General features: G+C 39.2%; 1 protein-coding gene across 1 annotated transcript in view; it reads left to right on the top strand.

Annotated features, from left to right (window-relative positions):
- Positions 1 to 16,688, top strand: part of ARID2 (AT-rich interaction domain 2) — a 1,386,754-nt gene that overhangs the window by 1,166,662 nt on the left and 203,404 nt on the right. The window contains exon 16 of the mRNA XM_078675715.1: positions 11,516 to 11,664. Coding sequence (XP_078531841.1) covers positions 11,516 to 11,664 — 149 coding nt within the window. The remainder of the gene's footprint in view (positions 1 to 11,515; positions 11,665 to 16,688) is intronic.

Here is a 16,688-nt window from a genome sequence, read left to right on the forward strand (position 1 = left end):
GGTTGTCCCGAACTGTTTACGAATCCTACGGCTTTAAGCAAAACTGCCATTAAGGCTGTAAAGGCCCTGTTTTTGAACAGGACACAGTCACAGAGAGAAGAAGAGGATCTGGTGAAACCATCGATGAGGAGTTTTATAATGTTGAGTATATGTAAAGACATTCAGCCGTACTTACCTTATATAAACAAGCCGTTCCATTGCTACGTGCTGATAAGGTTTAAGTACAATATGCTCCCATGGTTGCTATCCTTCCCAAAAGGTTTTGTGAAAGTTGGGACTTTGTGGCATTGCCCGTGTGATAATTGTTCTGATCAGAGTACCCTTCATATGATCTTTTTTTGCAAGTTTTATGAACCCTATCGTAAAAAATTCATTGTCCCACTGTTTCTGGGCCAAAATTTTGCACAAGTCAGACCAGCTCTGACCTTTTTACAAATGCTTGGGTCTCCGGTGGTCTGTTTTGGGGTGGCAAGTTACATTATTGGGGCGATCAGGAGCCGAAACAAAACATCGTTACCTTAATTTTGCTATAGCCCCCCTGTGTCTGGGTGCTTTTTGAGTAAGTTTCTGCGGGTGACTAAGTGTTTTTTAATTGTATTTATTTCAGCCAAATTTGTAATTTTGTAGTGTATTCAGAGGTACCTGTTGTCTGTATATAATCATCTAAAATGTGAAAACTGTTGAATGAAATACTGTGCTGTGCTTTGATGGTTTTAAACCTTTTAACCGAATAAAGAAACTTTGAAACATTTGATTAGTACTGAATGTTGTGCATGGTCAGTATCAATGCCATGGTCACCTAATAAATTCACACACAAGAAAGGAGTTGACGGCTGTGTGCACACAGTTTACCTGCTGGTAAGGTGAATCAAAACACAGTTGAACAAAAGTCATTAGGTGCATTGTCTCATCATTACTCACCTAGAAATAGTTGTGTGTTATTTCATCACGTCTCTGTCTGCCATCTGCTGCACCTACACCACCTGCTGCTCTGCGAGGTGGACATGGTTCATCCTCTTCATCAGAATCCGAATCTGTGAGGTCCATTGGTATGTCATTGGTTGTTGCTAGGTTGTCTGCATGGCACAAGTTCCTACAATGTTGTATCAGTTCTCTGGCCTATATTGCAGTGTACCTCCACTTTTATGTAGGCAGCGGAACCTACTCTACAGTAGGCCAAATGTCCGCTCTACAACATTGTGGGTCAACTTATGTGCAGCATTGTATTTCCTTTCACTCTGAGTTATATGCTCTGTCACCCACAGGATGAAAAGCAATAGATTAATCACTGTCTTATTTCTACAGAACCAAGGAGTCTATCAGAGGGAGTTATATGCATTTACCTAGCCGGTATCCTTCGCCAAATTCACCCCCAGTGAGACGTGTGTATATTCCACTGTGTCTGAGTATGAATGAATTGTGCGTCCTCACGCAGAAGTAGCGGCGTGAGGAGCCCTATCCGGTGATCCAATTTCATCTAAAACAATAATTTATCTTGCAAACCGTTCTTTTCAACGTGATTAACCCCCCATGGACGCACTCCATAAAGAATTTAACGCCAGTATTATATTGTTCTTTGTGTAATCGCCAAATACATATTAATATTTGGAGTATAGTCCTCTAAGTTCATAAACTGTAGCCATCAATTTGCTGTTTTTAATCGAGTCTAGATTTTGTGAGGAGTATGATTTCAGATATGAATGGAACAGTATGAATGGGTCATTTTATTGCTCAAATTATTATTAATAAAGTACTTTTTTTACTTAAGAAAAACAGTAATTGTTGGTTGCTTCTTTAAGCATCTTCTTTTGTTTATTATGTGATTTGTAATGTGATCATATTATAATTGTTGCCTTAAGTCTTTACATTGAATCGTGCGTACTACCAGGATATTTGGCCACTATGTCAGTTATTATGTGTCAGGCATTACATATGACCTGGATGTTGAGTGTATTAAATGATTTCTTGTTCCTAAACACATACTCATTGGCTGAGGGGGGGACCGATGGCTATGTGTCCGATCAATGCACCCAATTACATGTGGGAATTGGGCTATCTGGCAGTAATCCAATTTGGTCTGCTGCAATACCTGTTGTGTAGTGGGAAATCTGATGTAATGGTGTATCCGCTGTACCAGTGCTTCCAAGAAAGCATTTAAGAAGGGTGAAACGCAACTTTGGGACACCTTTCCTGCTGCAGCTATTACCCCCGGTAGCGCCCTGATGCTAGTAGGTGCAGTGAACATAGGACCTGCACATGTTTGGGAATGGATTGAGCCTGCTTGTCTGATGCTCCAGTGTTGGATGTAGGTCATCTATCAGGTCTAGTATTGTTGCTGAGTCTAGTCTATATTTGTCATGGATTTCTTCCTCTGACTGCTGAAACAGGGTTATGCACACTCTGTAAATGTGTTCCAGTCTCCTAGTCCTTCTGCTGCTGGAATCCGCATCCCCCTCGCTATGGCTTACAGGGCTGCCCTTGTGAAACATTCTGAGGCCCTCTGGACCTGTTTAAATAGTTTGCACCTGGTTACCACCTGAGTTGGTGTTCATTTACACGTGCAAAATTACAAATTTTAGTTCATTTGCAATTTGCGAAAACTTCATACATTGGTCTGCGATTACTAAATTGCAAATTCACAATTTGGGATTCGCGAAATTGGAATTCTCAAAATTGGGATTCACGTTTTTGTGATTACCAATTTTGCAAATGTGAAAGCTTTCATACATTGGATAAGTCCATTTTGCATTTGCAAATGGCAGATTTTTGCAAATCGCATTGTTTGCAGTCGCAAAATAGCTTGATACATCTGGCCCTTAGTGACTTAAATATCTCTAAGGAGTGCCGTTCGATACTTCGCAGAGCCCGAGCTCCCTCCACTGTCGGGTGTTTCTCGGCTAAATGGAAAAGATACTATTCCTGGTGTGCAAAGCGCTCTTGTCATCCTCTCTCTTCTCCTCCAGAGGACGTTCTGCCTTATCTCTGGCCAAGGCTGGTCTTTCTCACTCGACGATTAAAGTTCATTTAGCCGCAATTTTAAGATTTAGGAGACATTCAAATCAGTTGTCTCTATGTTCCCACAGACTAGTGAAAGAATTTATGAAAGGTCTTTTTAGAGCCTATCCACCAATTCGACCTCCTCCGGTTCTCTGGCAACTGAACATTGTTTTGTTGCATCTCATGAGATCACCATTCAAGCCAATTCACAAGAGCGATTTGAAGTTCTCTCATGGAAGGTGGCTTTTCTCTAAGCCATCAAGTCTGCTAGACGTATTAGCGATATTCAGGCCTTTGCTGTAACTGAACCGTACCTGCAATTTCAAAATGGTATAGTACTACTCTGCACTAATCCTTCATTCATATCTAAAGTACCTACCATGTTCAATCTAAATGAACCAGTGGTCCTGCCTTCCTTTTTTCCTGCTCCGTCTTCCCCGGCAGAGAGAACTCTCTATTCACTGGTCTTCAAATGATGCTTGAGGTTTTACTTACAAAGGATAAGACCCTTTCGGAAATCTACCCAACTCCTCATCGCCTTCTCTGTCCTTAGGAAGGGTCAGGCTTTGACTAGAGTATCTATTGCTCATTGGGTTTGGTCTAAAGTGACTGCCCATTCCACCAGAAAGATGGCAGTGTCCTTGGCCCTGTTTGCCGGAGTGTGTCTACGTGACATCTTCAGGGCAGCGACATGGACGAACGTCCATACCTTCGCAAGGCACTACTACGTGGATACGTGGCGGAAGACGGATATTGCTGTTGGCCAAGCGGCCCAACATTGTGTGTTCGCTTAAGGTAGGCCTCATCTTATTGAGGTCTATTATTGTCATTATTATTATTTCTTTCCTATACCACTATTGTAAGTTTTTTCTTCGCTTGGTATTTCGGCAAGTGTTATATTTTATATATGTTAATACTACGTTACTTGTTTGCATTTCTAGTTATAGTACTATGGTGCATGGTGGAATGGTTCACCTGTTTTTCCCACCTCCTTTATTATTTACAGCTTGCTATTCTGATCCAAGCATGTGAATCTATAAAAGACACACTACTGGAGAGAAAAAACAAGTTACTTACCTGTATACTGTGGTTCTCCAGTATTGATATCTTTTATAGATTCACTTACGGCTCTCCGTCCTCCCCTTCCAGGTTCACCTTCCATACCTCCTATTTTACTAACTACACTCGTGCTCGAAATCTGATGTAGGGTGGCCCTGCAGGGGATGGATACTCTGGGTATTATGATGTGGTTGGCTGGAGTTTGGATGTTGTTTAATGAGGCTAACTGGTTACTAATTGCTTTTGATTTTCAAGGGAGATTAACCTTTAAGCTTTATACTGCTATTTTACTGTTACCTTGGGACTCCCACCTCGATGACTGGGATGATTCAAGCATTTGAAGCTATAAAAGATTTCAATACTGGAGAACCACAGTGTACAGGTAAGTAACTTGTTTTTTCACCTCCCGGGGGTCAGAAACTCATCTGTGGTGACAGGCTAGTCGATACCAGTCAGCCAGCACACTAGAGGTCTGGTAGGTTTTCAGTGGGCACCTCTAAGGTGCCCTCTAGGTGCATGTCATAATAGATCCAACACTGGCATCAGTGTTGATTTATTAAGATGAGGTGTTTGATACCAAGCACATTTATTTTCAGTGAAGCCGTTATGTAGCAGCGTAACTTTTAATGACCTGTGCCTAGTACATATACTTCAGATGGTTTCCATGTTCACTTGCAATATCTAGTAATAGAATTAGACATCACAGGGGCAAATTGATCATGCAGATATGTACTCACATATTATATAATGCACCCTGCCTTAAGGCTCTTAAACCTGCTATGACGGGTGACTTCTATATTGTACATGCAATATATGGGCATTGCACACAGGCAGTGTTGTGTTTTCAGAAGGGCTTGTGCAGTGGCAGTCTGCATGTTATTCTTGTAAGTGTCCCTTAGAGTGGCATAAGACATGCTGCAGCCCTTAGGGGTCCTCTTTAGTACCATGCCCTAGGTACTAGGTGTACTACCTACTAGGGACTTAAAAGGGTACGAAAGTCCTTGCCAACTGGGTTACGATTTGACATTGTTATTTAAGATAAAACAATTGCACTGGAGCCTGGTTAGCAGGCTTCAGTGCACTGTCAGAGTCTAAAAACTAGCATCTAGTAGTTAAAATGGGGACAAAAAGTGGAGGCACACCTGCAAGGAAGTCCAGCTTCTTACAAGTATCAATTAAATTAAGGATACGGAGGTGGGGATTATCCCACCTGGAAAAGATGTGATGGTCTTTATTCCCCCTAGTGTATCTTGCATGTTTCTCCCATTGGGATAAGTATGCAATTTTCTTTATCTGGGACTGTAATTTGGACCTTTGATTTCATTGAACAGTGGTTTATTACTTACTATGGTTGGTGACTTCCTTCCAGTTTCAGTTCATTCTTGCATTTGTGATTTTGATGTCGTTGTTTAGTAGGCTCAGAACAAAAACAGGAATAGTAATGACTAAATGCTTGGAGACTGGCTTTTTCGCACGATGAGGAAGCGCTGATCTTTGGGGATGTACTTATGTTATGAGCAAGGTATTTGATTGGTGGGCTGGTTTTGGCTTGGTCTCATAGGTTTTGTAGTATTTCGCCCTCATGTTGTTGGTTGTTGTTAAGGGTACAGAATTGAATAAATGAAAAGTTCAGCATTATCCTTGCCTCCGTGTCCTTAACCGAATTGACCTTTTTCTTCATGATAGCTAGGAAATTTTACATTCTGAAATCCAATAAGTTGAAACATTTACTTTCACTCTGCTTCCACTTTATCCTGGAACCTGTCGTGGCAACTCGTTTTCTGAGCAGAAAGATCTGGTAAAAAGGAAGGTGCTCAGATAATATGGACCACAGTGCTTTTGTTTGTAGAAAGCATTTGGTGCGAGGAATATGCATTTAAACTCGATCCTTTGCTCCATGTTCAGACAGTGTAGATTCCTACATCCTCATTTAAAAGATCACTCGAACTGCTCTGTTTTGCACATGCTGCTGTTTGGCCTGCGCAAACGCACGCAGCCCTTGGTAGATAGAGTAGTACAATAGTGAAACCTGAACTGTATGCAGGATCACCTAGATTAAACTTTAAAATTGTAAAATACCGCACTGGTCAAAACCTGAAGCACTGACTAACATTCAACAGATACAGAGAGGACGATTACAAGCTCAGAATATCGATGGACTATTTCAGAGCACAACCTGAGAAACTATAGACTCTCCCTAAGTGTGCCTGAGGAGATGTAAATATCTAGCGGTACTCTCTTTCCTACCTTGCCTTTTCTTAGATAGATGTTTGATTATTCGCAACATTGAGCGGTAAGAAGTTGTTACTTGGAAAATCAGAAAAAAATGTGTCTTCATAGGAGCTGTGCTGGAAGCTTTGCAGTGGGCAACAAAACCTGTGTATATGCGAGTTCAAAAAAAGCCTAATTAAATCAGCTTGAAGGGGACTTAGACATATCCAGAAATAGAAACGGTCCATGCTGGAGAAACTGTAAAAATGTGCGAGTTTTACTTGCTTACTTTTTTATTCTTGTTTGACTTTAATAAAATACTTTTAATTGTGTTGTGCTTTTGTCAAGTATGGAATCGTCTCACATTTAGTTTTCAATTCATTCTATGCAGATTACCACTTTTGTGGAAGCAAATCCTGTTTGTATTGAAGTATATTTTTTGTTGATTTTTTTTCTGTCTAATAGTGGTTTTTTCAACAATGTGCCTTTTCCAGCAGCACCTCTAGCTCGTGGATTCCTGCTTGGAGATTGCCCCAGTTCCACCTATTTCCACATAGCTTAATGAGTGTCAAAAAATGGTGTCCAAAATTGCCACTTTAGAATGTCTGGATGCCAAATGCCTAGTCTGTGTAGTCTTAATTCCACCTCATGCCTCTATAATCCACCACTGGACACTACCTGTCTCATCTCACTCTTGGATGTTCTGTTTTGCCTACCTGCTTGCTCCCTTTGTAGCTGTTTGTCCATCTTCCTCTTTTGAGTTTTTCTTTCTCATGCTCTTGATCAAAGTTTGTTGAGGAAAAATAATTGCTATTTCCCAAAATGAGTGCCATTGGGCCATACTTGCAACCACTGGCTCTAATCAAGCACTGTTTATACAAACGGTAAGTAGATGGAAACTACAAAAATAAGAAAAATCAACTGCCACTTAGAAAACTGAAAGCTGCAAAGCTGGTGATCTTAGCAATGCAGGCCAATGCTTTCTTGCACAGTATTTGTTTCCAATTTTTCTAAATATTCTCAATTTTGTTGCATTTTGGCTTGTTGCTCGTTTCTCCATTGGAATGCCCAAATCTGGGTACCTTTAGAATCCCAACATATGAGAAAAGGCGAATGCAAAAGTGGCCTGTATTCCTTTTGTGGTAAAAAGTTATGAAGGCTTATTCGTAATTTTACCTCCAATATCAAAATAGGGTCAAGCACTAAAGCAGGAAAGGCCTCCGTGATTAAGGGGTTAAGTGCATGTTCCCCGAGTAGTTAACATATGGCATCAGACAATCTGGGACATTTAATGACTGCTAGAAAATTCAAAACAAGATGCCAGTACAAGATTTACATTGCCAAGATGTTTATATTGGCAATAGTTAAATAAATCAATCTTCAGGGGTCCAGGCTCTCTTCCATTCTTTATGGAGTGGATCGAGCCACCTAATGAAGGTATCAGAAACAGCTTTTTCATTTTACAACATGAATGTACGTTTTGTAACTTAAATTTGCTTGCTTTCTATTCGCTGGCTTTATTTTAGGCCATCCAGCATGCTTTTTCCCTCGATTGGAGTCTAGCCTCTTACCATCTTTATAACTGGCTCCTTGTATTCGTCCACAAGTGCTCACTTTCTGGGATCTTTTTTTTTTCTTTTTCGTGAGGCACCTCTTCAGAGTGCTTGTGTTTTCACCTGCTGTTCAAACTTGGAACTGTATTTCTTTGAAACAGTTTCCTCCATCCTGTGTATTGCTACACTTTTATCCATGATGATAATTTACACAGTTCTCTTTTCTTACGAGAATTATCTTTCTGCATGACTGATTCTACTCATCTCTCGCACAACAAATTCATCAATCACGCATGTTTGTGACTATCCTTCAGTACAGAAGGAGAATGAGCAAAAGAAGATTCCTTTACGTATGTTTTGTTTTTTCTTGGCACTTTTGTTGTGCATTCAGAGACAGAGGTCAAATGTCAGACTATCTCATCTGGCAAATTGCTGTTTATTCTTTTATGAGGGAGATTGGTGTTTACTTCTCTTTCGCCGACTGCTAAATGAGAGCATTTTGTAATGTGAAAAATGCAACAATCGTGCAGAATACCAGTGGCGGCTGCTCTGAGTCAGAAACAGTGGGGGAAATACAAAAATAAGTACAGACAACAAAAAAATGTAAAAAAAAGAAAACTTTACTTAACGGTCGCCGCGTTGCTCTTCTCCCGATCCTCGACTCCAGGGCCGGCTGGTGCACACTGCACAGGCTCCCAGAAGCTCTTGACTTGATTTGAGTGTCCTACTTTATTACTCAGACAATGCCTGGGAGCTTGTGGCTTTTCTCCACCCGTCTGTACAACAAAGCCAGGTGGAGAAATGCTAAGTGCGCATGACGGTTTGGCCGTCCGAAGACACCCAGCGAAACCATCATACGCACTTAGTAATGCCCAGCACCCCTCCTCTCCACTGTTGTCATGCATTGCATGGCCCCATCCTATGGCCTCTCGGGCAGCCTGCAGATAAAAATAAAATTAAAATTGGTTTATCATTTTATTTTTCATGTGTTTTAACCTGCTGCCACCTAGTGGGGCGATGCTCCTCCATCATAATGGAGGAGCCGCTCCTGCAGAATACCGGTAGTGTGAAAGGAAAGGCTGTAGGAAGTCATTGTTTTCTAACTCACAGCAAAATGTAAATACTTGTACAAATATTTTGCAATATATCAGCATTTTGAAATGAAGTACTTTATACAAAAATTCTATAGTGTTGTTGAACGCAAATCAATATACTTGATTATGTACAAATGAAATATTTACTGAAACTTGATTTCCATGCATTGCTTGTGTGATGCATAGATTTTATCAGTAAAACAGTATAGTTGTGTAAGTGTAGTGGTCAGTTCAGTGAAAAATGTAATGTCTGTAAATGATAGTTGGCTACCATACCACACTTTGTGTTCCAACATTTACTATCATCTACATAAGATACCCTAACCACTTTCCTGCTAAATACAGTTGCTACACTTGTTCTTCAAGTAGCCTTTGCCAAAATATCTGCCATGCACATCTTAACTTTAGTTTAGTATTGAGTGTTAATAAAGGTCGAAAAATACTAGTCTTCATTATTGTAATATATACAGATAACTGTATAAAGCCATCTCAACAAAAAATAACGAATATTAATAGGGCCTGCTGAAAACAGCGCAGGAACATTTTCAGAGTACTTTTCATAAGAAATAAAAAGTCAACTGATATAATCAAAAATAATAAAGGAAGTGTAGGGGTCTTTTTTTTTTTAAGAGTTTTTATAACATTAGCTACATTAAATGAGCCTGTTCTTAAACATTACTAATGTTTACAGATAAGAGACTATATACTAAGGAGATTGGGAGGCCTATTATTCTATTTCATACCATTTCAGTAATCAAGTTACTTCCTTTGCACACTTAACTCGCTAAAGGTAGCAATGGCAAGCCAAGAAAGCTTGGCCCAGTGGGAGGTTAATGGATAGCGACTAAGGTACAACACAATGACTAAGGTTCAGCATAAGACCGTGTTTTTCATATCAGTGCCTCTTCTAGAGACTTGGGGCATAATTTAGAGAAGTATGGAATGCAATTTTCATATTAACTCATAGTCCACACCATGTAAATGCTGTGGTCCACCTACGCCTACCCCTCTCCTTATCCCCCACCCTGCTGGCATCAATACAGCCCTTAGCAACACTACGACCATACTTTTTGGCCCCTGGGAAAATGTGTGCTGGTACCCATGATGTACAGCATCACTAAAAAACATTTGCAATGCCATTAGGCCGCAAAGGTGAGACCTATTGGATTTTCCACCTCTTGTTCAATTTGAGCCCCTGTTTTTAACTCGAGTAGTTTATATCGCAATGTCCCAGATTTAAGACTGCGTAAGCCCTTTTTAAACTTTTGAGCCAGGCTATTGTGTGGCGAGAATTTTGTGTTTGAAGTTATTTACTTACTTATTTTTCGAGAATGAGCACACCAGTTAGGCTGGCCTAGCAGTGGCTTCAGCTAGACCGCAAGCATTGCATAGTTGCATCCCTTTTAAATTTTCCTAATAATTGCAGTTTGATTTGTGTAAGCTTGCATTAAACTGTTGCTGTTTTTAACAGTTGATATTACATCATTAAACCCCCCCCCTTTCATTGCTTGTTTTAAAAAAATCCAGTTATCAGCATTATTCCTAAAGAACCTTTAAAAATGAAGTAATGGCCATCTTTTATTTTATTTTTATTTTATTTTTTGCCTGTGAAACACTGAAGTATGGTAGTGTAGTATTGAGTGCAGTGGGCTACAAACATTGATGGTTTAGTTCTCATGCCTATTGAGTTTATGGACTATTAAGTTTTAGTTGGGTTTGCATTTTTCACTGTCCGGATTGTCATTAGTTGAGCACCTATCTTTAGTTTAGGTTGTAAAGTCAACTTTCAGTACTTTTGCAGCAAAGCAGATCACGGCTCTCTATCATTAATATTACCAGCCTAGTGCAGCATGTTTGTCAGACTTAAAGAAACGCTTACCAGTCTCTTCCACTTGTTTGTTGGCTTCAGTCCAAACTTCTCCCAGTTTATTTTTTATTTTTTAGGTCTGATGTTAATCAAGACCTTTTGGTGTTTCTAAATTTATATGTATAATATACTTACTTTTAGGAACTTTTTAGCCAGCCCTCTTCATCCATTGGTCTGTTCAAATTTTATTCATACAACATGGGGCAGTGGGTCAACATACTTCAGCTATCGGGTAACTTCACTGTGATTAATGGTATTCTTCCCTTCCACAAGTAGCACACACAAAGTGAGTCCCTTACGTGTGAGGGACTACTATGGCTATGAGTGCTTTTTAAGATGCCAAAATATTATAAGTTTTGTTTTTAGATAAAGATTTACATAAACCGTGATAAAACAAGGGTTGAAAAAGCCCAAAGTCCAAGCCTCTTAGCTTTGCAAGTGCTTGTTTTATTTATTTTATCAGCGACAAACTGCTTGATGAACATGTTTTACCTATGCAATTCTATATAGTATTTTTTACTGCATTTTATTTTGAACACTTATTTATTTCCATGATTTACTATTTAAATGGCTCATCTTGCAAAAGAGAGAACTTGTTTCTGTAACAGAATGAATCATATTAACCAAACTACCAGTTTAAAATTTAGTTAAAAAAACAAGGTGAATTTGTTTGTTGAATTACATAGGAAATCGAATTCATTATATTAATTTGAGCATTTAAAACTTCTTTGCAGAGTCCACCTGTGACGGCAGTACCAGCAATGCATGTGCAAGGCCAGTTAATCAATTCTAAACTCTCTCCATATCCAGCACCAACACCACAAGTGGATAGAATTAAAAAACCTGGGCAAAATTTCATGTGTCTATGGCAGTCTTGTAAAAGGTAAATATCTTTTTTCTTTTAACTTGTACAGGTTTTTTATTAGACTGAATTAGTGTGAAATTTCCATTGAAGGTGCCTCTGAACACGATCTTTTCTATGTGTTGTCACTCTAACCTTGCAAAGGAAAATCATTCTCTCTGTGTTTACAAGGGGTGGCATTCAGACCACTGTAGCTAATATCGAAACATGGGTTCTACTTAATCCCTTTTTTGGATCACTAATAACTACCTTGCACTGCATTTTCCAGGTCAACCAATCTGTATCATAGTTAACAAAAATGTTAATTGGCGCTTTTTTGGATTCTTTCAAATGTGGTTCAAACTGGAGATTGGCATAGTTGTATTGGACATACCACAAGTACTGATTTGCATGGTAACATACAATAACAATTTGCTCTTCGAATAACCAACACAACTGTAGAAAACTAACAGATATTTTGCAGATAAGTGGCACTTTGCTTAATTTCGTGTCTTTTGCTGATTAGCTTATTTTTTGTTTCTCTGTTTTTTGTGTCCCTGCCTTTTTTTTTTTTGTGTATATTTGCAATCATCGAAATTGTTTTGCCATTTTGGTTTTCTTAAACATCTATGGATACATTGGCATAGCAGTTTCCTTGCACTGTTCCTAATGGATCAGGGACAGGTTTTGATATATTTTATTGCTTTTTACAGTGCATACAGGGAAGGAAAACAATTCTCACAAGACCCTACCGCTCGATCCCACTCCACCCAACCTGAGTTTCCAATGAAAAAACCTCCTCCTGTTCTAAAAAGCTTACATAAACATAAGCAAAGCCGTAAAATGTCCCTGTATAAAAGATGGTAAAACTCGACCTGCCATAAAGTGCTTTTTTCAATCACAAAATAACTGTGCTAATCATCACCAACTGAAACGCTACCAAGCCAGAGGCCACAATCTCCATTTCTTGCCATACTCAGCATTGCCAATTAACTCTTGCGTTATACGAGGTTTCTTTTCAGCTAATCTTCCCGATTTTCCCTTCAAACCTTGGGTTGGCATGTGCTTTACAATGGGAAGTAATCATACATTGTGCTACTATCATTGCTATAAATATAAAGTGCTCATTGCCTTCTTACTCTGGTGTCTTCTCCTCTAGTAATCCCATAAGTGCAGTTTTTGGGGAAAGTCGAAGGAATTCTCCCTCCTACCTTCCTAAACGCCCATCTCCAAAATGACTCAAGCTGGCAGCACGACCAGACGTGTGTAGATATCCCCCTTCTTCTTCACACCTTGGACAATTACTACAGACTGCAGGAAACACTGTTTAAAAAGGGAGGGCTGTAGTAAAACATCCTACTGTTATAGAAAACCATTTGATCGAAATTAGCACCTCGAAGACTAGAATGACTAAGCTGAAAATATTTCCCCATTTGCTTTTTACTAATCTTAATCCGGTCTCTTGTTCCCATTTCCCAATCAGCTTGTCAATCCTCTTTTTCGAACCGTTATGCAACTTTTTGTACCAGTAGCTCACAGATGTATTCACTTTCTCCTCCCTAAACATATGTCTAACCAAATCCTGAGAGGAGTCTAGCTCCATCCCCAGTAGATTTTAAAAAATGGCCTTCATTTGAATAGATAAACAAAAGTGCGAGCGTTAGTGGAGGTTTGTACCTGAGAACAGAACGTGAGGGTATTCATACTTCTTCTATAAACAAGTCCCTCACTTTTTGGACCACTAAATCTACCCATTTACCAATTATCTCAAAGGTCCAACCGGTAATAAGGAACTTGCACTATATCTATGGGATCTCCACATTCACTCTGGGAATTCCATATTTTGGGAATAATTTATCCTTTAAGTCCCCGTAAGGTTTAGGAACTTATATCTAACTTTTTTGGGTGGTAGGGAGATTAAGATGGGCCAGCCTATATCAGTGACCCTCAATCTCTGAAGCATCACTTGTAAAATTGAATTGCCAAATGTGGAGACCCAATTTGTTAATAGACGGAGCTGCAGAATAAAAGAGGCCATATAATACCTTTAAAAATCTGGAAGTCCAAAGCTGCCTTCCAACTTAGGCCTTTGCAAAACCTTGAGTCTAACCAGAGGGCATTTCTGGCTCCATATAAAAGAGGGGACTGCTTGCTCTAATCTTTAAAAATAAACATCCAACTTACTGGGGATTGATAGAAAAAGAAACAAAAATAAGGATAATATTTACATTTTCATAATTGCAATGCGACCCACAATCAAAAGGGGCAAGCGTTTCCAAACTTCCAATCTCAATAATTTGTCATCATTGGCCTAAAATTATTCTTAAACAATTTCATTGGTTCCTCTGATTAGTAAACCTTCAAGTACCTTTTTGGGCATGATCGATAATCCTCCCTCAAGGCAGAAAGAAGGACCTCTACTGATGTGTTAAAAAGTGGACGCACTGTTTTCCCTTCATTCATTTTGTAGCCCCCTACATTTGTAAATGTTGTTTTCTTTTGCAAAGAGTTCTTGATGTTGCTCGCAGTTGGGGCTAAAAAAAAGAGGCAGGTCATCTGCATAAAACTTAATTTTGGACTCCGAAGTTATGGGAGGAACTATCTCCAGGTTAAAGCGGATGTAATTGTTCCATAAAGAGGGCAAACAGCAACGGGTAAAGGGGACATATTTCCCATGTGCCACTTCTCAACCCGGTTTGGCCTGCTGGAGAATCATTTGTGACTAACCGTACTGCTGCTTTTTGGTACAGTAGCTGAAGAAATAAAGTAAATTGAAAAGGAAAACAAAAATTATCTAAATCAAAGCCTTCTCAGCGTCAGTCAGCAAGAACACAGCAGGAATAGTATCTGCCGTAGCCATGTCAATAAATGAATTCATGAAATGTGTGTTAGCATCACCACTGATGAAACCATTCTGATCTTTTGCCATGAGAAAGCAAGCAACCTTGTCTACCCTATTAGCTAAAATTTGTAAATATGTCTTATTATCATAATTCAATAAGGTTATTGATCTATAAGATCTTAGGTCAGTTGGTAATTTGCATTGTTTCAAAAATTCACCAAAACCCTTCTGCGGAAGGAATCCAGGACCTGTCGTCCCTGTAGCAGATGGTTAAAAAGGATGACCAAACTGGGTCTCAGAGTTGAATCAAAGGTCTTGTAAAATTCATGGCCAAACCCATCTTCTCCTGAGGTTTTCCTGTTAGGGAGATGCTTTATGGCATCTTTCACTTCCTCTTCTGTTATGGATCTTACTAAAATAGATGCCACTTCCTCCGTCAAAGCAGACAGTTGTATCTTTTAAAGAAAATGTGCCACTTGTTGCATCAATGAGTAACTCCCTGCTTGTTCATCCTCATACAAACTCAAGTAATAGTCAAGGAAGACACACATAATTTATTCCTGCTTTTCAGTATGTGGATTAGCCTATGTATCTCAGATTTTAGAGATTCAATTTTGATTATTCTTTTCTTTTGCCTGCCAGGTTAGAAAGAATCCTATAGATTGCCCTTCCTTGTACACCTATTGTTCCAAGGTCCTGGTAGTTTTTTTTGGCATGATACCACCTCTCATACATGACTTCCAAACTATCTGATCCCAAGGATTGGTAAGCTCTATCTACTTCCTCCTGTAGGACTTTCGCTTCCTCCCTCCATTTCTTCCTCTTATATGCTTGTAGTGAAATCAATACCCCTTAATAGTACATTGAAATGCTTCCACACTATCGAAATGTCTGCAGAAGACTCTTGGGTGGTGAAAAAACAAATTCTTAGCAAAATGTTATCAATGACCTCTGCCTCCAAAGATCGCTGCACAAAGTATACACGCCCTACTTTATGCCGACGACATTGTGATGTTGGACCTTACGCCCTTTGGCTTACAAAAGCTCCTAGACATCCTACATAAATACTCAAAGGACAATTTCCTAATTCCTAATTTAACAAAAACAAAAGTAGTTTCCTTTTCTGGCAAAAAACAAAGTGCTAAGTACTGTTGGAGGCTTGGCGGAGAAAAGGTTGAAGAAGCTGATGAATACACCTATCTTGGTAGGATTTTTTCAAAGAATCTAAAAAATACAAAGCAAATAAATAATTTAAAAAGGAAATCAGAACTACATGCTGGTGCCCTCTCAAGACTCTACTCTGCTACAGGGAACAGGCATTTCTCTTCACTGTTAAAAATATACAGAGTAAAAATCCCACCTGTTTTATCTTACGCTACAGAGCACATCCCTATTAAACAATGGGCATATATGGATGAAAAAGAAGGGAAAATCCTGAAAAAAATCTTGAAGGTCTCACAATCCACACCTGTCCAAGCTTTAAGATTAGAACTCTCACTCACAAGTTCCTATGCGGTAGCCGTTGCTAATGTCATTAGATGGCCTTACAATCTTCTTCATGCAAAAAAAGAATCATTACGCTCTTTGCAAAAAACCGAGACTTTTGAATCAGATGCCTCAAAGCAAACATTCTACCAGAATATGACTACGGTATTTCGAATTGCTAAACTCAGTCCGGATCTTTTGCTTACCTGGTCAACCCTGCAACTGAAACATTTTTTTAAATGCTTTACTCCTAAACTGAGCTTCGAACTTGACCACGCTCATTACAACAAATTATCTACTTACAAATTCTTCGCTGAATCATTGGAGTACAAGCAGGGGCAGCCATACATAGGGTTTTCCCTCACACATGGTGCAAGGAGGGCAATTATAATGTTGCGATTAGGAATTCTACCTGTGTTAACGTTTACATCAAGATGGTCACCTGGAGGATCCGCACTATGTACCCTATGTCAAGGGGGTGACCAGAACATTGAGCATCTCCTATTTGCATGCCCGAGCCCTGAAGTCGTAAAAGCTTGGTCAAGATATCTAGATCTCATATACCGCAAATCTAGAATTTCAACAGTAAAGGAACTACTATTGGTGTGTAAATATCCACCAAATGAACTTGTATGTTATAATCTCTATAAATTTTTTTAATCATTTTTAACGCTGTATTAATTTTGTAACGAATCTTTCTGTAATTTGTTTTACATAATATTTGTGGTCCTCAGTTGAG

Source organism: Lissotriton helveticus, chromosome 1_1 (assembly GCF_964261635.1).
Source record: "Lissotriton helveticus chromosome 1_1, aLisHel1.1, whole genome shotgun sequence".
Lineage (NCBI taxonomy): Eukaryota > Metazoa > Chordata > Amphibia > Caudata > Salamandridae > Lissotriton > Lissotriton helveticus.